This window comes from Phymastichus coffea, unplaced genomic scaffold (assembly GCF_024137745.1).
Source record: "Phymastichus coffea isolate CEN01 unplaced genomic scaffold, Cenicafe_Pcof_1.1 PCOF00156, whole genome shotgun sequence".
Classification (NCBI taxonomy): Eukaryota; Metazoa; Arthropoda; class Insecta; order Hymenoptera; family Eulophidae; genus Phymastichus; species Phymastichus coffea.
Window position 1 is genome coordinate 237,347 of NW_026706967.1, and position 23,993 is coordinate 261,339.

The 23,993-nt window shown below is 35.9% G+C and overlaps 3 protein-coding genes across 6 annotated transcripts; 2 read left to right on the plus strand and 1 right to left on the minus strand.

Annotated features, from left to right (window-relative positions):
• The first annotated feature begins 79 nt into the window (after positions 1-79).
• LOC131672686 (xenotropic and polytropic retrovirus receptor 1 homolog) lies at positions 80-5,543 on the plus strand. Its single transcript, XM_058950067.1, has 11 exons — positions 80-374; positions 734-818; positions 893-990; positions 1,064-1,217; positions 1,287-1,528; positions 1,599-1,860; positions 1,928-2,295; positions 2,476-2,818; positions 2,897-3,066; positions 3,149-3,282; positions 3,350-5,543. The coding sequence occupies exons 3-11, from the start codon at positions 922-924 to the stop codon at positions 3,606-3,608; spliced, it is 2,001 nt and encodes a 666-aa protein (XP_058806050.1). The 5' UTR covers positions 80-374; positions 734-818; positions 893-921; the 3' UTR covers positions 3,609-5,543.
• A 96-nt stretch (positions 5,544-5,639) lies between these two features.
• Positions 5,640-12,550, plus strand: LOC131672687 (WW domain-containing adapter protein with coiled-coil). Of its 4 annotated transcripts, XM_058950071.1 has the most exons (13): positions 5,640-5,766; positions 5,856-6,010; positions 6,162-6,195; positions 8,236-8,473; positions 8,635-8,720; positions 9,045-9,125; positions 9,411-9,609; positions 9,937-10,311; positions 10,389-10,606; positions 10,683-10,812; positions 10,883-11,109; positions 11,294-11,421; positions 11,510-12,550. In XM_058950071.1, exons 2-13 carry the CDS (start codon positions 5,970-5,972, stop codon positions 11,586-11,588), a joined length of 1,836 nt encoding a protein of 611 aa, XP_058806054.1. In that variant the 5' UTR covers positions 5,640-5,766; positions 5,856-5,969; the 3' UTR covers positions 11,589-12,550. The 4 variants fall into 4 exon arrangements, with proteins under 4 accessions (XP_058806054.1, XP_058806053.1, XP_058806052.1 ...); XM_058950070.1 differs by lacking the exons at positions 5,640-5,766; positions 5,856-6,010; positions 6,162-6,195 and adding an exon at positions 7,050-7,719 and having other exon boundaries at positions 11,510-11,589; positions 11,740-12,549; XM_058950069.1 differs by lacking the exons at positions 5,640-5,766; positions 5,856-6,010; positions 6,162-6,195 and adding an exon at positions 7,051-7,719 and having other exon boundaries at positions 11,510-11,589; positions 11,775-12,549.
• A 209-nt stretch (positions 12,551-12,759) lies between these two features.
• On the minus strand, positions 12,760-23,957 carry LOC131672688 (nuclear pore complex protein Nup153). The gene is made up of 12 exons (XM_058950072.1): positions 23,576-23,957; positions 22,578-22,871; positions 22,184-22,490; positions 21,898-22,118; positions 21,393-21,811; positions 20,551-21,296; positions 19,233-20,474; positions 18,678-19,158; positions 18,217-18,599; positions 17,727-18,142; positions 17,497-17,624; positions 12,760-17,413 (listed from the first exon to the last, which is right to left on the minus strand). The coding sequence occupies exons 1-12, from the start codon at positions 23,666-23,668 to the stop codon at positions 17,335-17,337; spliced, it is 4,809 nt and encodes a 1,602-aa protein (XP_058806055.1). The 5' UTR covers positions 23,669-23,957; the 3' UTR covers positions 12,760-17,334.
• Positions 23,958-23,993: the final 36 nt, after the last annotated feature.

Below are 23,993 nucleotides of genomic sequence, written 5' to 3' on the forward strand. Positions count from 1 at the left end.
ATTACCCTTACTATAGTTCGTTAGTAAAGATTGAATGACGTTAGTGTATTTACCAATAGAAAGGAAGAAACATTAAAAAAGTCATGTGCTCACTTGCAAGCTGATTAGAACAACCTTGATCATCTCTAACGCTTCGAGTTAAATTCTCTTTAATTTTCCATTCGTCTCGCGCATCATACTGTTAAATGCTCATATCCATACATGCTATAGGTAGCGCTCACACAGCTGTTGTCAGCAGCTCTGTCACGTGATTGCATTGTTTGCAAAGAAAAGTTAATTAAGAAGTAGTCACAAGTATGGAATGGAGATCAAAAGAATTAATTTAAACGTATCTGTAGGATACAGAGTAGTTTATTTGTTATCTACGTGAAAAGGTAAGCTTCTATCATTATTTTACAGAACAGTTAGCCATAGATTAACTGTAGATTAAACTTTTATTCTCGAATGTACGTTCAAAAATCGACGCGTGACTTTGGTTATCTTAAAAACGTATTTATTACATGTTTACTTCTTTAAGTTAATTTAATAATAAAATTTGCACGCTAAATTTATTTCAATAAAAATCATTTATAACTACAGTTTTTAATTTTCTTGTAAAATTACAAGTGATCTGATATTTGCTGATAACTTATAACTCAGTCTCCCTTTTTTATGTAAACTTTGAAAATCTTGGAATATTGTCTTAATTACACCATTGTATTTCACGCTAAGAGGTTATTTCAATGTTTGCTAGGAGTATAACAAGCAAAGTTTATGGATCTAAGAAAACATTTACAGACGAAGTCTTGCGCAACTTAGACATTTTTTCACAAAAAGCTGTAAGTACAGTACTAATATAATTCCAATGTAGTCTACATGAATCGTCCAAATAAATTTTACCTGTTTTTCATAGGGAAAAATTTTCAAAAATAAAAAGTAACAATGAAGTTTGCAGAACATCTCTCAGCTCACATCACACCAGAATGGAGGAAACAGTATATAAGCTATGAAGTAAATAATAGAAATATTAATTTTCTATATAGTCTTGAAATAATTTAAATTATTTGTTCCATTATGTTTGTAGGAAATGAAAGCAATGCTATATGCAGCAGTAGAGGAAGCACCATCAGCAGAAAGTGTAGAGCCTGAGGTGATTACTCGACATTTTGCTTCATTTGATGAGGTATTTTTCACATTCTGTGATAGGGAACTGAAGAAGATTAATACTTTTTATTCTGGTTTGTAATTATATTAATAATTTTTTATAGAATCTATTTCTGTATAAAGAAAATATTGAACCTTTTCAGAAAAATTGGCTGAAGCAACAAGGAAATATGCAGCTTTACAAAGTGAACTCAAAACTGCTCAAGATATGCAGCATGGAGGAAGCAAAAAAGGCAAAACATCGTCCAAAACTCAAATTCCTGCCAGAAAAATGAGAGAACTCAAGCTTGCTTTTTCAGAATTTTATTTATCACTTATTCTCCTGCAGAACTATCAAAACCTTAATTATACAGGATTTCGTAAAATTTTAAAAAAGCATGATAAGGTAACTTTCAACAAATATTATTAAATAGATGAAGCAATTATGAAACATTAACAGCATAAATAAATTTTAGTTGCTGGCTGTGGATGCTGGTTCAAAATGGAGAGTAGAATCCGTAGAAACATCTCACTTTTATACCTCAAAGGATATAGACAAATTAATTCAAGACACAGAGGCAAGTGTAACTCAAGGCCTCGAAGGCGGTGATCGTCAACGAGCAATGAAACGCCTGAGAGTACCTCCTTTAGGAGAGCATCAAAGTCCCTGGACGACGTTCAAGGTCGGTCTCTTTTCTGGTAGCTTCATTGTTCTCTTTGTAGCAGTAGTATTGTCAGGTAAATAAACTACATAATTTGGCGCTCTTCGTTGTATTAAAAATACAATAAAAATATTCATTTACAGCTATATTTCACGATGGAGGCGAGAACTTAAAGATCGCTTTCCGATTGTACAGAGGACCTCTCTTACTCATTCAATTTCTCTTTCTGATTGGTGTGAACGTGTACGGTTGGCGATCGTCTGGTGTCAATCACGTACTAATTTTCGAACTGGATCCTCGTAATCACTTATCGGAGCAACACCTCATGGAACTTGCTGCTGTTCTTGGTGTCGTTTGGGCTCTCAGCTTATTGAGTTTCTTGTACAGTGCGAGTTTGAGTATACCACCATATATCAATCCTTTGGCTCTTGTTGTCATAATGTTGGCATTTCTCTTGAATCCTTTGAAAGTGTTTAGGCATGAAGCGAGATTTTGGCTATTGAGGATTACCGTGAGTAGCTTTTTAATCTTTTCATGGAAAATTAGAGACGTAAAATTTTTTTTCGTTCAGGCAAAGAAATACTGGAGATATGTCGACGAGTTGCTAAGACAAATAAGTTATATTTTCTTCCAGATTAGTTGAATAGTGTAAAACCTTTATGTCAAATGTATAATTGTATAACTGTTGCAGTCACGAGTTATCATAGCGCCGTTCGCCTATGTCAATTTTGCGGATTTCTGGTTGGGCGATCAGCTCACAAGCTTCTCTACAGCCCTTCTGGATTTACAATTTCTTATATGCTTTTACATCACGAATGGTAATTGGCTCGAAGCCGGAGATACTACTCAATGCTCCACTGGTTCGCTAATAATTCGACCGATTGTCAACTGCTTACCCGCATGGTTTCGGTTTGCTCAATGCTTGCGACGATATCGTGATTCAAGAGAAGCTTTCCCGCATCTAGTTAACGCTGGAAAGTATGCTACGACATTTTTGGTAGTTATCACGCTGAGCTTGCGCATGCGATATGAAGGTATAAACAGATTTTTCTTAAGTTTGTATTATTTTCAATAGACGTGGACAAGAAGCATAATACATTATTTTTCTTTAGATAAGACAGAAAATATTTGGGAAAGTCCCTGGCTTTGGTTGTGGTTTGTTAGCTGCTTTATCAATTCCGTTTATTCTTACACTTGGGATATTAAGATGGATTGGGGTCTATTAGACTCTAATGCTGGAGAAAACAAGTTTTTAAGAGAAGAAGTTGTTTATTCTTCAGCTGTAAGTTTATGTTATTATTATTTTTTCTTAGATATAATTATTAGCTGTAATTATAATAACTTTTACTTATAACTACTTACAGAGTTTTTACTACTTTGCCATTATTGAAGACTTAGTTATAAGATTTCTTTGGATACCAAGTTTTGCCTTGACTGAGTATGGTTACATTGGAAATGATTTGATGGTTTCCATAGTCGCGCCACTTGAAGTTTTTAGGTAGATTTTTTGAATTATTTTGATTATTAAATAAAGACAGTATATATATTTTTTATTTTGTTAACAGGAGATTTGTGTGGAATTTCTTTAGATTGGAGAATGAACATTTGAATAACTGTGGCAAATTCCGTGCCGTGCGAGATATCTCAATTGCACCTATAGAAAGTTCCCATCAGGTACAAATATTAAGAATGATGGATGAAGAAAATGGAGTCACTAATCGTGGAAAACGTAAGGGAGCAGGGAAAAAGCAAGGCACAAAAGAAGATAAAAAGGCATTGTTGAAAGATGAAACTATTGATATTGATGTGTCAAATGCCAGTTGAGAAGGTTTACTTGTCAATACTTCAGTATATATTGAAACTTTTATAAAACTCTGTTTGGAGACAATTTTAAGTTAACAGTGGTACTGAGTATGTGGTAAATCGTAATGCATTTCTTACAAGATTTTTTACAAACGCTACAATTATTTCCTGTTGCCTTTTATTCTGTCTCTTTTTTGCATAAATTTATTTAGATAATACATATATACTTATATACTTACATACATACATACATACATACATATGTGTATGTGTGTGTATGCATATACGTATATGGCACATTTTTAATTAAAGTTAGTTGACTCGAATTTATATATCGTTAGTGTTCATAGTTCAATTCATGTATTTAGTTTTAACTGATAATTATTTTTTACTTGTTTATGAAATATATGAACTGTAAAGTATATGTAAGAATCAAAACTTATTCTTGGAAAATAATCAAATTAATAGAATATTGCGCTTAAGATTTTTCAAGTAGAAATCATGATACATGCGTTATGTGCCTCATATCTTTAATAATTTTCCATTTTATAAATTAAAATGTTAACAAGATTGTATCGAATTTGGAGTAATCTTGAACTGTAAAGTCACGTTAACGTATTATTTATAGAAAAATATTTTTCAATTGGTCATAAATTATTATTCTAAGGAAAATTATTGTTCCTTTAAACTATATGGTACTATGTTAAAATACTTTTGTTTCAGAAAAATATTTTGCAGTACAAATTACTACACAATGTTTTTCAACGATTGTATTATCGTTATAAATACCCTTGAAAAAATATTTGATTTTTAACTACTATCATAATTTTACAGTTTGATCTTAATAAATTCATTCTGGATTAGAAAAATCTATTGAAAAGTACAAATTTATGAGAAGTGCATATTATTTTTGTGTAGATTGTAAAAAGGAGTACTATTTTGTGAAAATCATTTTGTAAATTATACAACTGTCCTTATGACAGAAATCGTTAGTCATTGCTTTGCTGATTATTTATAGACAAAAATTGATTGTAGTATTGCAGCAAATAATGTTTCATTTAAGTTCTTCCTGTAAGTAAAATTATGCTTAGACAACTTGATTTTTCATTAAATCATGTAATTTTTATTATTTAATTAGAAATATAATTTAAGACAATGTGAATATTATTTGCAATATTAATAATGAGATGAAAAAATAGAGGCATATGATTCATATTATATTAAATTAGTTTTAGTGTACTTATATTACTTATGATATTATTTTGATGAAAGTATTTATAAGTGACTTTCTACATAAGGATACATCGAATGTTGAATAACGAATCCCGGACGTGTACCGAGATTATTAAGGTACAAAACTAAATGTTTGTTTAACATCTGGATTTGTCCGTGATTGCATAGAATACAAGTAATGATAGAAATACAAATCTACTATATTAACATTATTATAATACATCAATAATGTATCATTTGATCATTTTGTTTTACCATGGTATATGTCTGTTGGCCGATATCCGACGTCTCTTTATGTAGAAATTCCCTAAGGGTGCAATGTACTTTAATATTCCAAAATTTATGCATGTTTTTTTGTTTCTAGAATGTCAATTTTTATAGAGCTGTATGAATAAATTGTATATAACAAGTACAAAAAAAAGATTATTGAATAAATATTTTTAATGACTGAATGTTATTTATTATTTAGAGCACGACCATTAACATTCATGAATGTAAATACACATAAACTGACAACCGAACGAACCATTCGAAAGCAGTAATAATAGATAAAGAAAACCTATAGGTAATAAATATATGGCAATGTATTCGCATTTTCTTCGTGAAATAGTCATGGCCTATATGGGCAGGTATGGACATTTATAATAGCCTGATCAGGCCATAACATAATAAGATGAAACGTAAAATACTGTAATGATAGGTAGAATACTCGTGGATGTTGCTCTACTAAATCGACGTTATATTACATGTCTCCCACACAATCAAACGCTGCTCTCACCGATACGGTTCTCACGACAAAAAAAAGAACGAAGCTGCTGCTGACTGCTGCTGCACATAGGGTGACATGGCGTCCGGATAGAGGTAGCTGCTTCTGCCGCAGAACTCTCATCGCTGTCTTTTTTTATTGTCGAGTCGGTCTCGACGTCGACAAAGAAAGAGAGAAGAGGTACAGTATATAGCACGTAGCGTCGCTATACACACGAAAACGACGACGACGACGAAGACGACGCGAATTCACACATTACACCATCATAGCCACCGCTGGAGGTGAGGCTTGATGACGCTGCCGCCGCCGAAGCAACGAGCGTGACGGGCAGTGCAGCTAAACATCATCCGAGGCCGCGAGCGTCACCTAAGACACCGGCATTAATGGTAATGCATGCGAGGAAACCACAAAGGATCAATGATGGGTAAGGCGCCTACTTTCTCTCTCCCTCCTGCACTCGCGATATACTCTTGCACCTCTTTATGTCTGTGTGTGAGGCAGTACAGTCAATCAATACACTCTGGATGCTAGATTTTAAGAACATCATTGTAATAAATGATCATTTTTGCTTTCAGGTACTTCGACAAACATCAGGCCCATCCTTACCAGGTAAATATATATACCTGTCAATGAGTTCATTTAGTACTCAACTTTGATTGATTTCTTCAAAAAAAGTTGATATTAATGATATTATTACTATTTTATTACCCTCTACCAAAGCTTGAAATGGATTTAATTACTCAGACTTAGATCTATGTGTCTTGTGATATCTGCTTCAACTTATTTTATTAATTTTTTAAAAACTAGTATTTTTAAGAAGTTATAGTTTTAGTTTGTCCCTAAAAATATTTATAATCATTTAAATGTTTTTGAGAGTCAATAGGTTAAATAATAAAAGATTTTATGCATTAAAATTGCTTCAACATTGAATAGACTATTCAACTGTGTCAAGCATCTTTTATTCAAATGCTGCAGATCAATAACACTTATTTCTTATTCTCTATCTTAATTGCACTGCATTACCATTGACATGGCTTTATTGATTAAATTTGCTTAAACATACATATTTTCTTTTCAATGCCAGTTGTAGAGTATTGTCTCTGCTAGTAGTGCATAAGAAATAATTTAAATAAAAATATAAATTCAATATTCTATTTTAATTTAATTAAATCTAATAACATAAAATGCATGTATTGGTTTAAAATTAATTTGAAAAATTTATAGCAGGTTAAATGATTATTGTAGATATCTATGCATGTCTACATTGACTTTGCAGTCAGTAAGAATATTTTTCAAGTTTAATTTATTTAAAAGATACTTGAAATGCAAATTAAGATGCTTAGTTAAATTTTTATCATTTGTAAATTCTCATTGCTTTTTCTGTATCCTAATTCAAGTTGGGACGATGGTTACTAAAATCTTTGGTTGCAATTTCGTCAATAATAACAAAATTACAAATAATCAATGTCTACCAATTATTTTGAATGATCGTGTCGTTTATCGAAAGCTCAAAAAAGTATAAATATAGATATACAAATTTTAAAAATTTGCAGAAATAAGGAGTTTGGATTACAAAATCGTGAGAAAATCGATCAGTTCAACAAATTTTACTCGGAACTCGAGAAAACCTATATCCCGTACCTTAAATTTTGAGGTTATGCCCGATCGCGATTCGCAAATACACATATAGGTCTTGACTACGTGTTAGGTACATCGTATCCCAAGTTTCGCGCTTCCCCGCAAAGATGGAGTCGATTTATTGTGCCGCGTAGAGGAGCCTTCTCCCCGTGTCTCCTTCGGTTACGGAAGCAAAAAAAAATATATTTCTGACTGTTGCTCGTTGAGCAGCTCTCGCTCGTTCTTTGATTGCCGAGGAAACAAACACACAGACAAAAAAACACAAGTACAGCCAGTATAACGGAGTGACGCCTCGTTCGCGATAGGCATACTACCGCGAAGACGAGTAACGACTACGATGTCCGGATGCCGCCTTTGGTACTAGACAATCGCGTAAACATAACCCCAGCGTCGTCATTGTCGTCCAGGCAGCGCCAAAGGAAATCAATAGCCATGTCGTGGAGGCACTGCCACAGGAACTCCAACTCCAAGGACGACGATTATCATGTGATTCGAGTACGACTCCGTCACTTTCTCCAGGGCGATATCTGAGATTTTCGCGAAGATATATCAATCGTGCGATTATTATTCTTCAATTGACGAGAAAATGTGAAAATTAAAGTCTTCAGCTGCTTAGCATTTGGCTAGTTTTCACAAGTTGTTCTATAAGACATTACAGGCTTGTTCTTTTAAATTTTCAGATGAAAATTGAATATAATTATTTGAAAATATTTATTATTGAGATATTAAACGACGATATTGAATTTTGTAACAATTTTGTAGGTAAATTACTCAATTGGGTGAATCACTTTGAGGTTAGAATAATTACAATGAACAACTCGCCATGATTCGCTCAATTATCAATCAAAATTTTATGTTTAATCATTAGGAAAACAATATAAACGACAAATGTGATAGTTATTTTTAACTTATTATAGCAGAAAAAAGTATTTCTTTAAAACAAAGTGATGAATGTTTTAATCTGCAAATATTGATGTGTTCAATTTTTAATCAATCATTTTTTTGTTTCAGAATGCCAAGTATAGTAGTTCAAAGGGTGGTTACTCATCTTCAAACACATCGGATAGCAGGTATGAGGGGCGAATGCGTGATTCCCCAAATGGAAACTCATACAGCCCTGCTGGGGGATTGGGTATGGGATTGGGGGCAGACCGTGATAGTCCACGTAGCTACTCTACCAAGCCGCTGTATAAGAAGGAGAGAGAAAATAGAGACTACAAGTTGTCCTCCTCTAGGGATAAGTATACCGGTAAGTAATTTATATTTTATCTAAATTTCTTGATTTGATTATTATTATTATTATTTCCATTACATACTCATTACTTATTGTATTACTGCTGTTATGATGCATATTATTTTAATCTAATCTGACATATTAGAAGTTATTGTCATTTTATATTTTTCTTGTAGATTGTGCACGATCTCCAAAAGAGAAGAGAAATCGAGAGTCTAGGGACTCTGAGCACAGGACCAACCATGATAGGAGCAGCGGCGAAGTGAGTTTTCTTTATATTTTATGAACAATATATATTGAACTTGGTTAAACTGGTTTACTAATTACTTTTGGATTACTAGTTTGAGTCCAAAATCAAAATACTGTATTCACGTTGTAATAACTTTAATAAGCAGTATGAATAACTCATAAGTTTAGAACTGCTATTATTTTTCAATGCACTATTCAATGTTTTTCTGGCCATAATTTTATATGAAAAGGAAACAAATTAATTAACAAATATACTCTTCTTCTAAATTGGCTTCTTATTTACATTATATTTATCAATATTATCATTTGCTTATTTTTTTTTTATTATTGCTTTTAGATTCTACATCCAATAAAATTATCCTCAAATTCGTCGAGAGATTCCTCTTCTCAGAGAAAACCAACACACAATTCATGTCAGGTTAGTGTAAAGATCAATTAATTGTTATATAGATTTGAGTATAGATGATGAATCATTTATTGCTATGGTTTATATATAAATCAAAATACATTTTTTACTCATGATAATTGATTTAATTAGCAAAAACTTTTTGATTTTATAATGACTCATTATATAAAAAAATACTGTTTTATATGTTGATAGATTAAAGATGAATTATTTATAAAAGATTTAATTAATAAGTTGTTAAATTTGATATCTATGTTAAAAAGTTTAACAATAAACGTATATTGAAACTAAAATTAGGATAAGCGTGGAGACGAGCGAGGTGTGATGGAACGAACTGCGAGGTTCGGCGATTGGTCAGAACACATGAGCTCCTCGGGAAAAAAGTATTACTACAATTGCAAAACCGAAGTTTCCCAGTGGGAAAAGCCACGAGAGTGGGTTGTTCGAACCGAGAGTCGTCAACGTCAATCTAATGATTATTCATCTTCTAGGTCAAGTAAGTCATACAATGACGGTTATTTAGTTTTAGAGGTCGAGATTAACGATAACCATGACAAGTATTTTCAATATCAGTTTTCAGTTTTACGACATTGAGTTTGCACAAATATTGTCATGATTCTTTTTTTATATGTAAACTAAAGATAATTCTAATTAATACTAAATTAAACGTTTGTATGAAAATAAGTTGTTATAAAGGACATTTTATGCATGCATACTTCATACAAGGTCAAAAGCACACTCAATTTTTTTGAACTTTTAATATTTCATTAAACAATATGCTTTGTTACAAGTACTAAAACGCGTCTGTTAAATTGTGCTTTAGGTCACGATAAACATTCCAACTCGCGGTCAAACAGCGGCAGCAGTAGCAGTACAAGAGACGGCAAGTCGTCGTCGTCGTCGCGTGGCCAGTCGGACAAGCGTAGCAGCGATTATTATAGGGACGATGTTATGTCGTCTCGAGATCGAGATCGAGGCGACAAGGAGAGCAGCGGTAGTAGCAGTCGAGAGCAACGTGAGCGTGATCGGGAACGAGATCGTGAATCATCAAGGGAGGATCATCAAGCGCTAGCGCAGTCGCACGATCGGCAAACACAGGATATGGATATATCGCCCGGTGACTCGACACCTACTTCTGAAAGTATCACTTCTTCGGCGCACGATCATATGCCTCAAGGTCCCGTACTCCTAGCTACAGGTAACTTTCGATTTAAGAATCCTTTTGTAGCCTTTTAGTACTTACGGACATTAATTTAGCATGATTCTTTTTTTTAGCGTTACCTCGACTAACATCACACCCAACAAACGTTTCACAAGTATCGGGCAAACTGGGCTCGCCAACGCAACACGTCGGAAGCAATGCGCCGGGTCCACCTGGTGTCTCGTTGTCTAGCTTACCTCGACTTCTCTCCCAAATAACTGGCAGTAAAGAGCAACCTGACGCCCAGAAAGCCTTGCAGACTATCCAAACGGCCATTCTTTTATCCCGACAAGTGAGACACTTTAATCCAGCTTCATAAGCAGATAGTCAAACAATAACGCTGATTGCGTCTTCTTTCCATCTGACAGTCAAGTGGAGACCGATCGAGCGATGTAATGGCTCCGCTCAAGGTGGACACTAGCGGCGCTGTGATATCCGGCGAGGGGCCACCAACGCCAACGCACTCGGAGACTCAGGACTGTATCGACGCGCGGAAGAGTAAGTATCACTTCACTACCATCGTTGGAGAACGGTGGCTGTAAATAAATTTTCTTCCGCTTTGTTGTAGTGAACAGTCCGCAAGGAGCAGGTAGCGGAGTACAAGGTATCAGCTCGTTGCAAGGGATCAGTTCGCTGGGCAATCTAGCTAGTCTAGGTAATGGTGGCGGACTGCAAGCACTCTCACGAGTGCAGCCGCCTATCACACCTTCGCTCACGCCCTCGCTGGCCAATCACTATCGCGAGGATCTCACACAACACGTGCGCGCCTTCCCCGCGGATATCCTTGAGAAACAGGTAAAAACTCTTTATTCCAGATACTCCTTTTTTGCGTGAATAAGTATTTTCATGAAGTAGATTCTTTGAGGTCATTTGATTTCATTATGGCACTTAATAATTATATCTTTGGTTATTATTTGGGTAGTTACTACATTAAATTTAATAATAATTAAATTATTATTTGGGTAATCGTAATTTTTAGGCGCAGAAACTAAGTGAGGAAGCGCATACTATGGGCAGTTTGCAGTGTACAAGAGTTTCTGCTGAACTAAAAAGTGCGCGATCGATAGTGAGGCTGACAGAAATTCAAGCGACACTTCAGGAACAAAGGTCAGTTTAGTTTTGTCCAAATTTGTTTTTCAAACTACTCAATATTAAAGATCGATATCATTAGTTCTGGCTATATTTTGTTTTGTAGGATATTGTTTCTACGTCAACAAATTCAGACTCTAGAGGAACTCAAGTCCCAAAATTCCTTCATGTCTGACGATTCTTAGTGTAAGAGACTTTATAAAAATAATGATAATGATAATAATAATTACGAGCTATAATTAATTCATGCAAACAGAAAAAAAATAAAACATTACTTATTAATCTTCTCATTAATATTGAATAATTAAAATTGTACCTAAATTATACTATCATCAGAAATAGAAGTGATATACATAGCGTACGATTGGCAGGACTATAAATCCGGAGAGGCGGCCAAGCGAGTTTTATTAATGATAATTAGTGAACGTACCTCCTGGAAACGACACGAGGCCTATTTCAATCGGGAAACAAACTCTCGTGGTCAACTGCAAAGAAACCAGGACGTAATGAAAGGAACAAACACAGTAAACGTATGCACACATACTTGCACTAAGTGACTAGAAAGAATGACAAAAGAAAAAACAAAGAATATTAGTTTGAAAAACAGTGAATTTAACTTCATTGGTTTAATTCGACTTGTATTTCAACGATGAATTGTATATTTGAACTGTTCACAATTGTCTTGTATTACCTATGTTGTACGTGTCAATGTTTCATATCTTCATGCGACAAAGCGGCATTTTTAAATAGCTCGAAAACGGTTTTGTTGTAAGTCTCGGAATAAAACTCATGCCACAAGTTTTAAAAAAAAACAGACAAAGTTCGGTCCTTTTACTTGATCATCTGCTTCTTCCAGTCATCTTCCTTAGATATTACTCATGTACAGTGATATTATCTTTGTATCAAGTTTAAATAGGAAAACAGCTTTTTGTTACACAAATATGTATAAATGTGTTTATGCAATTAATTAGATGTTTTTTCATAAGTACAATACAGAGATGTAGCACCAAGGACCGATTCTGAACTTTCAAAATTCTTACTTTTGCATTGCACTTTTATAAACATTAGTGATTTTGTAAAAGTAATTTATAATATACAGTTTTGTAAATAAGAATCTATGTAATTATTTATTCCATGATTAATTTTAAGCGAAAAAGTAAAAAAATTATCATTTAGTTTTTTTAACTTTGAAAAAAAAATTACGTAATAAAAATTCTGAGTGTGGCGTGTAACTGATTTGAGTGTTTATTTTGTTTTCTTAGAATAGCATGTTTTTATTAATGATACGGGTCAAAACTGAAAAAGGAAAATATTGAAGTGGATATGGACAAAGAAGAAATGTTTAGCAACAAAGTAGCCATTTTAGCCATTGTTTTATTACAACGAACGGTTTATTTTACATCATTAAATTACATATTAGCATATTCTTAGGGTATGATCCAAAGAATTTCAACGCTGTTCATTTCTTTAAGATTTACTTTTTTACACTATATTACAGTGTTGCTTAAATTAACAATGAAAGTAGTAGCAATGAAAAAAAATTGACAACTCTAGACAAGGGGAACGGAAAAAAGAGGTATGTCATACGTTTCGCAGAGGATTACAAAATTCTTTGGTTTCAACCTTTGTATATCTTGCAAAACGCATTATTTTTGTTGAAAGGAAATAAAAAAGAATAATAGAGGGAACAATGCAATAACGCTCTTTTCTTATCGTCTCGTATACAGCGCGTTTTAATTCACATTGTTGACATGAAGGGTAATCAAATCATAATTGTTAGAAAGTTCGTTAACGCTAACAGACATCAGTAAACAACAATAAATATGTTTTCATTTGTTGGAAAAATCGAAATGAAAATGGAATTCTTGTAAATATGAAAATTAGTCCATGTTGGTAAATAGTAAACAATAATAAAAAAACGAGCATGTGCATTCTAAAAAAATGACCAAAGTAAATGTACCAATAGAAAGAAAACATTCAAAGTAAATCCGAAAACATGAAAGAATAAATTAGTCAGTGCTAATTTGGGTGTAACTTTATCTCTACTGATCTTACGTGTAAGTTTTGTCTCTTAATCTAGATCGAAAAGTGTATCAATCTAAATGGTTTTATAGCTGCTACAAACACTGTGCCATACGACGTGCACAGCCTCGCACACGTAAGTCTACATACGGACGAAACTTCGATTTATCCCTCTCTCTGTTTACGCACATACGTGCTTGTTACTAGGAAAATTTATACCTATACTGTTTGAATAATATTTGTCTGGGAAGCTGTGTGAACATTCTCGATTCGCTTCTTTTTTTCAGTATTAATTACAATCAGTCATTAAAATGAGTCTCGATCATTACCAAGTTTCTATAAAATTATCGTAATTTTTAAGGCTTTGGATTATGTTAACACCGACGACGGTTCCTTTGGTATTAAAGTGTAGATCATAAAGTCGCGAAAATTACTGAAAACTTCGTGTATAAAAAATTTCTGTAGTAACACGTTTGTTTGCCTTTCTAATCAAACAACTATCTATGTCCACTTTTATGTAATGATTTTTGAGTTAACGTTGAAAATTGCATTTATGTTTGAGTACATTTTTTTAGAATTAAAATGATCACAACTTAATATCAAATGATGTCTCAAATTAATCACAGTTTTTCGTAGATCAGTAGAGTAACATGAAAAAGCTGAGGCAACATTGCTGAACATTAGAAAATGTTACAAAAACGATGATTTTTCTATTCATTATCACACGTGAAAGCCCACAAAAGCGCGATCGTAAAATGACATCAATTTTTTTTTTGATAAGTTGTTCGCCGGTTACTGGCAGTTTAATGTACCATTTCTCCATGGTAGCACGTACATAAAAACAGAGAATGTTCACGCTTTTGTTAAAGTTCATCCTTTTTCTCATTCGTCAATTAGACACTCATTTTTCATGCATAAAAGTATCAATGACCTTTTTGTTGATTTGTTTAACTGAATTTTATTTATAATTATTTTAATTACACAAAATAAAACGGCTTTCGTAAATTTTGAAAAGCTCGACAAATTAAACAATGCTAAAATACGCGAAGCAAGAGTCAAAGACGTTGAATCGTCTATAAAAAAATTAACAGTAATAACAGATAATATTGTACATCGATAGCATAAAAAAATAAAGAAACCGAGTCTCATGAAGCTCTTGCTTGCGCGCATTTTCGACGACAATTCGCTTGTTTTTGCTTTTTTTTTTATACAATCCTCGATGGTTTTTCCGTCAACTCCTTTCTAGAGAACATACCGTAGACTATATTGCATTGGAGATTCTTTTCGCAAACGCAAATCAAACGATTTGATCCATGGTCGTCACCTATTTCGCATTACGAAAATGGAAACGCTAGACGAAAGCTGTGTACCCTAAAAAGAATTACAACAGTATAACTCCTCAGACAAATAGATTTCACTACGTATTTCAATGAAGTTGCGTCTCGACGTTAACAATAACTAAAAGCTTTGAGTTATTAAATCAAACTTAATTCACGAGAATATATAACAAACCACAATTTGATACAAACTTCTCAAGTTTTTCGTAATAAAAAAAACGAAAGGAATATAATTCAAAAGCTCTCAACAAGCGAATCTCGCACGTAACTAATTACATTATAAATAACACGACGAACGTTGCAACGTCGTGATCGTTCCGTATATATAACTCATTTATACACTGCCAAGTCGATTCGAGTAATTATGCTGCGAGTACAATGGCACGCTCACTGTTACAATAAATAAGTGGAAAATAATTTAAGGAAAAGAACTTCGGATTGCAGTCTCTTTTATATTGATGAGTGCTTTGTTGTTTTTTCTTTGCGCAATATTATTCAAGAGTGTCTCACTCTTTCCGCGTTGATTGATTGTTGCGACATTTCCATTTATTATTATTATTTATTCTTCTATAAAACTAAATAGCATGAAAGAAGGTGCGCCGAAGCTCTATGCAAGTATATTCATAATAAACAGTTATATCAGCAATAAATTAATATGGAAATAATAGTGCGTTTCGGATTAAAATTTAAAGAACCACAAGCTAATCTTTTGCTTGCTTGTTTGGGAAGACATCATTGTAAAATGTAGGAGTTATTGCTAACAGAAAAGAAAAGGAAAATATAAACGAAACTTTGCTTTTCATAAGCTATTAAAAAAAGTTATCGTAGAGGCTAGAATGATACATTTTGTTATTTTCATTGGCTAGCTAAATATTAGCCGTTTCTATTACATACTGCCATTGCACGAAAGCTAACTATTCGTCGCTCGTACATACACACATACCCTCACACACATACACACACGGAACTTCTAATAAACTCATGTATGCTTCATTAAATTTGTCTGTTTGTTTGCAACTTGACATTAATCTTTTTGATAATTACAATAAAAAAGGATAAGCACAAAATTTAATTTTATGCAACGTTTCGTTTTCAGAAGTCCCGCTGAAGAAAAAAAAATTTTTAATAGATCGCTATATATAACCTGTTCACTGTTGTCCCCTTCGATGATCAATTTTCTTTTTCTGACGATAAAACACGTAGCGATATAGCTTACAACATGAAGAAAATGTTTTGCTTGATTTATCATCTCATATATACGTGTACAACATATATCATTTATAAATCCCGCGCAAAATGGCATTCAGTTTTCGTCTTTATTACAATAAGTTTATCTCTCGCGTTTGCGCTTCGTATAAAAAAAATATACAATTTCGATTACACATTTGAACCATCTGTAACCGTGACTTTGTACTCATCCGAATGCCATTTTTTGTTTTGCTTTGTTCATTTTCACGATTATACTCTCACACCCTTTTATTCCGTATATTACAGTTTGTTTTATTTGTTTCGTAAGTTGGAAAGTGCTGCGATTACCGACATATGCAGTACTGACCAACCGCATCCTATCTAAAATATAATTGTTAGAATTTTTTTTTCTGGTTTATATATACTTCAAAGAAGACAAGTGTAGTGGGATAAATCCTAGTTGATATATGTATAATTCCTAATCGCAACTCGCTCGCTGAAAAAAGATTCCGTAACTACTTGGCAACAGCTTTCGCGCACACGGGCGAGTTCAATAATCATTACTTTTTAAAAATTCGTTAAAAAAAGAACCATCTTTCCACTTGTTATCTGAAAAGCTCGAGAGAGTTTGGCAAATCTTTTTTCGCGAGCTCATGCGAGGCGTATTAATTTTTCTTTCTTAATAAATATGTTGCCTTTTCTGCCATTCCGCAGCGCAACTAGAAAATTCTCCGATCAAAAAAACGCAGAACGTTACTTTAATCACAGATTAGTAGTCAAAGTCAAGCAGTACGAGAAAAGACAGAATATTTTTTTGTTTTCGCTATAATTCACTCGTATGCTCGCTCTTTTTCTTTTCTTTTTCTTTCAAAGTTCATGTTAAATGAGGAACGTCAGCGCGAGCTTCAAGATTAATTTTGTTTTTGTTTTTTTTTTCTAAATACTTACCTAAGAACAGAGTGGATCCTCGGTTCAGCCTTTATTTTCTATTTCAATTGAACATTGCTTCTTTGTCTCGATTATATTGTGTTTTGACGGTGCCATTCATTAAATTAAATAACTTGTAAATCACAAATCACTTCCGATCGCTCAACAAGTGGGCTGTATACTACGTTTTTATCATGTCTTTCTTCAGCCACAAACTTGTACAAACTCGTATAACGAACGAACTTATTGTACAGGAAAAAAAAGAACAAAAATGCTTGAAGTCGATGTGTCACCACTTTCTATGCCTTTTTACTCTACGGCGGCACGCAGAGACAAGTTTCGTCACACTTGATAATTTTCACGTTTATGCGAATTACGCGTATCGTCTGTAGCTTTGCCGAAGTCAACACGACTGCGGTGTCTGACTGTGTGATTCAGTGACACACTCGTTTGATGTTTACTGCCTCGGCATCCTTCTCACTGCTTTTTTAATTTTCCTTGAGCCAGGGGCAGTGGAAGCGCAAGCGCCAGGTGCACTATAATGAAAATAATTTGTTACTTAACCTCAAGCGTCTTCAACGTAATTAGCGTATTTCTATCCGGTAAAAAAATTACGTGCCTGAATGTAGGTGGGGCGCTGTTTGCTGTAAAGTTAAAAGTCGGCGTTGCGTTAGGATCAAATGCTGGAAGAGACCCTAGAGTACTTGGTGCGTTGAAGTTGAAACCACTAGCAGCTGGCGCAGGAGTCTAGAACACGCAATGTTGTTAGCGTAACAGCACACTTTATATCATAACTCTGACTACTTAAAGATTGTTAAAGATTACACTTATTTAAAAATAAATACTAACACTGCTGAAATTGAAACTCGTAGGCATATTAATATTGCCAAAGTTGAATCCTCCTGTACCAGACGCCACACTGGCAGTACCCGGGTAAGCGGGTGGAGCTCCAGCAGGTTGTGCACTTGGTGCATTGAACATTGGCGTTGGTGTGGCTGCGCCAAAACTACTAACATCAGGCTTTGGCGCATTAAAGGTGAAATTTGCTGCAGGCGTTGAAGTTGTCGAGGAAGAAGCAGCGGCGCCAAATGTACCGCTGCTACCAAATCCATTGCCAACGGGTACAGTGGATGAGGAAGCGCCGAACGAGAAAAGTCCAGTTTTCTGCTGATCACTGGTGACACTTGCATTTGAACCTGCCGAAAAATCGAAACCACCTGTAACTGTGGTTGCAGTTTGCGATGATGCGCCAAAACTGAAGATCCCTGAAAATTTGAATTACATTGCTGGCAATGATGCTATGTATTTTCTCAGTTTACTTTATTAACCTGATATGTACCTGGTGTTGCAGCAGGTGTTTCGTTAGCTTTCGTTGTCGCCGAGAAGATACCAGTAGCTACTGTACTGCCGAATGAGGATGTTGCGGGACTACCAAACATATTGCCAGTCGATCCAAACGATGAGACAACAGCTGCAGGATTCGTTACAGATGTAGGTGTACCGAACGTCGGCGTTGTCGTTGCTAAGGGAAAAGCTGATGTGGTTGATTTGTTGTCTGTTGCCGAACCAAAGGCTGACATTTTTGCACTTGGATCACCAAAGTTGGACGTGATTTTGTTCTCTGCTGTACCGAATAATAATGGTTTTTTCTCAGCCGTTCCTAAGCTAGACGACGAGGATGTAGCTGTCATATTTCCAAACAACGATGGCGTCGCTTGATTCCTAAATAATATAAGTTTATCGTAAAAAAATATCGCAAAATTGAATAAAACAAATAAAAAATTATAATTATTGCCTTACGTTGAACCTCTAAAGTTTGGTGTTGCACCGCCGAGTTCCAATCCCGACTTCATTTCATTCTGCTGCACTGGCGTTGTTTCTGTAGGCGTACCAAATGAGAAGCTAGGTTTGGCCGGTGCACCAGGTGACCCAAAGGTTGGTAAGGGGGTCTTATTAATTGTTGATGCTTCACTTGTCTTCTGCGTGGGAGTAAATGTGAACAATGACGGACTCGAAGTACTGGTGGTGGCAGACGTTGATGCTGCTGCAGCAGCAGCCCCACCAAAGATGAAAAGCGCTGGCGAGGCGGCTGGTTTCGGTTCCGTCGATGTTGCTGCGCCAAAAGGTAACGTTGATTTTGGTGTTACTGTAACGTTGGAGGTTGCGACCAATTTTGAAGTTTCTTTAGAACTTATATCGGTGGTTGATTTAGGAGTACCGAAGACAAAAGTAGAAGTGGAAGTTTCACTTGCTAACTTCGTATTTGCTTCTCCTGGTGATTCTAAAATCAAAAATTTATTTGAATTACCTATACCTTTTGCGAAATTATTTAAACGATATTGATATTTTATTTACCTTTAGTATTCGATGTTGAATTTGCCGTAGATGCATTAAAGCTAAATCCAACATTAGTTGAAGTGACTGAAGTATTAGCCTTATCATCTTTTTTCTCTGCTGTGGTAGATCCAAAAGCAGTCGTCGTAGTACGAGTACCAAAGACAAACCCAGTAGTCGCTGAAGTGTTACCATTCGGCGATGCCCCAAATGAGAAAATCGCTGTAGGAATAGTTTTATTTTCTTCTTTTCCCGTGCTCGTTGTTTCAATAGGCTTAGCTCCAAACTGGAAAGTTGCAGCCGCAGCCACCGACTCACTTGGTTTGAAAGCGAATCCTGTACTGTCTTTGGGTGCACCGAAGCTGAAACCATCGCTTGGAACTTGTAAGCTTGCGCTTCCACCGAAATTAAATCCATTCGTCTTCGGTAATGTTTCATTAGCAGCATCTGCTTTGTCTATGCCAAACTTGAAGCTACCAACGTTGGCCGGCATGTCCACTTTAAACTGCAAATTTGATGTCGGTTTCTCAGTACCTGGTTTCGCACTTTCGCAGGCAATGCAGTTTGTTGCATCAGATTTATTTGACACCATGCAACTGTCGCAAGTCCAGGATCCTTCTGGTTTTTTAAACATGTTGCCGAAGCTAGGCTTAGCTTTGCTCGTCGATACATCAGGTTTCGGCGTTTCGCAAGCAGCGCACTTGGTAACATCGGACTTGTTCTGGATCATACAACTGTCGCAAGTCCATGAACCCTCAGGCTTCTTGAACATATCACCGAAACCAGATGTAGCCTTGACAGCAGCAGCAGCAACTTTATCACCGGGCTTCGGTGTTTCGCAAGCAATACACTTGGTAATATCAGACTTGTTTTGGACCATACAAGTCTCACACGTCCATGAACCTTCGGGTTTCTTGAATTTATCACCAAATCCAGACGATGTTGTAGCACTAAGAGTAGTTTCAACTACAGCTTTCGGACTGACATTTATCGAGCCTGGTTGAGCAGTGTTACAGCACGGACAAGTAGTCACACTATAGGCGTTCCTTACTATACAACAAGGACATTCCCACGTGTTCTTTGCAGCTTCAACAATTTTTGATAGCGGGGCTGGACTGTCAGTCTTTAATTCTTCGGCAATTGAATTGGAAATAGATAGTTTCGGCGTAGTTTCTACGTTACTGGACTTGTTGAAAGTGCTTGTTTGAGGCTTGGATTTTGGTTCAGCTTCCTGATTCGATGATGTTGGTTCTACGATTATAACTGAAAAAATAGTTTTAGTGAACATTTTACAAAAAAAAAACGAAAGCGTATTTAAAAATAAAGCAATGAAATTTACTATCGTCGTCGTCACTGCAGATCTCCAGCACCTCAATATCGCTCGAACTATCACCAGAAGGTTTCGCGCTTTTGCACGCCACGCAATTCGTGTCCTTGCTACTGTTTTTGATAAGACAATCGTTGCATTCCCACAAGTCTGGCGATTCACTTACAGGTGTTGTTTCAGCAGGCGTTGATTTCAATTCAGCCTGCTTTCTGAAGAAATCCATCACACTGCCTTGCTTCAGTTCGGTCGCAACTTTGATTATTTCTATGATCTCTTTCTTGTCTTTAACTTTTTCTTTCGGTTTCAATGTCGTCTGCGATGGTCCCGTCCAAATGAAATTCGGGAAGGAAGAGCCGGTGGCATTGAACATGTCAGTTGAATCAATACTAAGGGTCTTAGACAGTTCTTCCGAATCGCTGCTCGAGAAATCAGATATTCTACTGGGTGTGATAGGTTTACTGAAGGTGAAATTGTTAATTGACTCTAGGTTCTTGTTCGTTTCAGCTAATCTAATAGGACTCGCGAATTTGAAAGAGTCATCATTACTCTGCAGCTGAAACATTGGCTGTTGCTGTGGTTTGTCTGGCGTGGCTGGTTTTGTTGCTTGTGGTAAAGAGATATCAAAACGTGGTAAACTCGAAATTGGCAAAGGTATTGTTGGTAAATTTACAACTTCGACTGTCTCTTGCTCTTCGAGATTCGTTTTTTTATTCGCTTTCAATTGATTATTACGCACTGGCTCCACATCTGCTTCCGTTCTGTAGAAAAAAAAATACCAACATAGCATCATTAAAACTTTCATTAGATTTAAAAATTAAACATTGAAATAAAACTCAACAAGTTCAAACACTGACCTTATATGATATTCCTGTTGTACAGGTGGAGATGCAATCGGAGCAGTTCTAGCCGCCGCGATTTTTCTCGCGTTGACGGTACTATTTTGCAACTTCTGCTTTCTGCGTATCCGCAGCATGTCGGGTACTGTGGGAACAGTAAGTTCACGCGTAAGATGCCTCAGTCCAACTTTTGGCGAAGCAGTGTCATCTTCTCGCGAACGTTTACGACTGGACGTAGGAGACGCGTGGAAGCTGCTGTTACCGCCCATAATATTTCGAACCGGCATCTTCTTTGCATCCGAAAGTGGTGACGAGAAGTGTTCTAGAGTTTCTAAAATTCGTCTAGCTGTGTGGCTCAAGCCCGACATATCTGTGGTTGACGATTTATTCGATGGATTCACTTCTACACTCGCTCGATGCAGTGCTTTACTTTGGAACTAGAGATAAAAACAAAATGAGTAATTAACAACGTAATTGAAAAATGTCAATTGTTAGCACGAAATGAAAGTTAAATAAAACTTACTTGTGAAGGATCGGTAAGGGCGCTGCTACTTCGATATAAGTTTGCTGCGTTCGCTCCTCCGAAAGTTGTGTTCCCAGGGTAAAATGGTGATAACAGTGACGTGGATTTATTTAGAACAGTGTTATTCATTATTGAAGGATTGAAGCTTGGTCGTCTACTAGCTAAAGTTTCTCTGTGGCTACTGTCTAATAACAGTGATCTCGGCGATTGTAAGTGATTTGCTGAAATAAAACATTCATCAGCCATCTAATTTTATTGAATAGACTTTTGATATGAAAACACTTACCAAAACTAAATTTGTCATTAACGTATCTCCTTTTGTTTCCAAATAATGTGTTGTAACTTGAATTTGGTGGTGCCTCTTGCCTATTATTCTGAGGAATTAAAGAACTACATCCACTTGTGCTTTCACTAGATTCAGAGTTGTCATCAACCCCATTAGTTGCTGCATTGTTATTCTGTTCTGCCATCATCATATTCAATGATGATCTTGCCTCAGCTGCCTTTGTGGCATCCATTGAGAATGCAGGGGTAGATGCAACAAAACGGTCTAACCTTCTTCCAGTTGCAAAGGGTTCTAAAATTTCTTGTGTCTGAAATTATATATAATAATTAAACAACGATAAAGTCTTAGAAATCAAGCATTAAAAGTTACAAGTTATCAACAAGTTACAACTTACAGTCTCATTATGATTAGAAAAATGATCTTTAGAAGTTTCCACTTCATTAGTTGCATTTCTGTTTCTAGGCTGAATGGTAAATGTGCCTGGAGGATGTGTCACATCCATGCGTATGCAAGGTCGCTTAACTGGTGGTGGTTGTGACTGGGTTTCCTCATATTCGTCATACTGTGTATTGTCAACTTCTGACTCCTGCAAATCAGGCTCATCTTGGGAACTGTTGAACCACTTGCTTATCCATGACCTTTGTGGTATTATATCTGTCATTTTTGTGGCGACCTTTTTGATGAACGACTGAAATAAATGATAGAAGTTTGACTTAAATTACAATTCCTAGCATGAGAAAAAAAGTCGCGGTGTAGATCGAATCAACATTACTTGTTCACACGCATCGTTACAATCGGACATCTTGAAATATTTTAACTTCAATAGCTAGTTGTTTGAAGAGATCTAAACGAATTGTCAATTAGAGTACGAAATTTTTGCCTGTTACTCGTACCTGACATTCCTGTCCATAATCAATGATGCTTCTATCACATAAACCTGCTCGAGCACATATAAGGTACACGTACACACGCACACATGTATACTTCGACCTTTTTTCTTTCTTCTCTCCCATCGCGACTTTATACACTCGCACACACGTACACATATCCGCACAGCGCGCAGCTAGAAAACTACTTCGAAATATCGGAAACTCGAGAACAACTCCACCTTAGAAATCAAGTGGAGTTTTAGAGAGCTCAAGGTTAAAGCGTGCGCACGAGGTGTAAATTAAGGTTAGACCTTGTGGACGTTGCAGTATGATTCTTCGCATGAGGCGGGAAATGCATTTACACGAGGTCCCGCGTGCAATAAGAAGCAAAAATTAGTGGAGACCCACGACGTCGAGTTATTTTTAGAACATACGCATCACGCGGACAGAGAGAGGAAGAGAAAGAGAGAGAGAGAGAGACAGAGAAAGAGAGAGAGACAGAAACGGCGGGTAAAGGACTCACGTTGTTGGCGTCGTAAGGCTTTGCCCGGTGAGCTGCCGTCCGTTTGGATGATGACGGGGTCGACAACTCGTCGGTTTCGTTGTCCTTGGCCATTGTCACTAGTTCCCAGGTTTCAGTCGATGTTGCGTGTTGCTTTTACACTCGCTTTCTTCGATCAACGACGCCGCGACTGCATCCCATACCACGTTGCTATTTCTTGCTTACTACTGCCGTTGCTCGTCGTGCTACGCTTGTGTGCGTACGCGTGTATGCTTTTCTTCACTGATTGTTTTGATTTTTCGCAGCAATTACTTCAATGTTATATGCCCTTTATTCTTTTCCCTCGATCTGCTGCGAGACACCAACGAGACACTTGCACCAGACTGAGATGAACAAGCGAATATGGCGGAATATGTATGTATGTATTATGTATGTATAT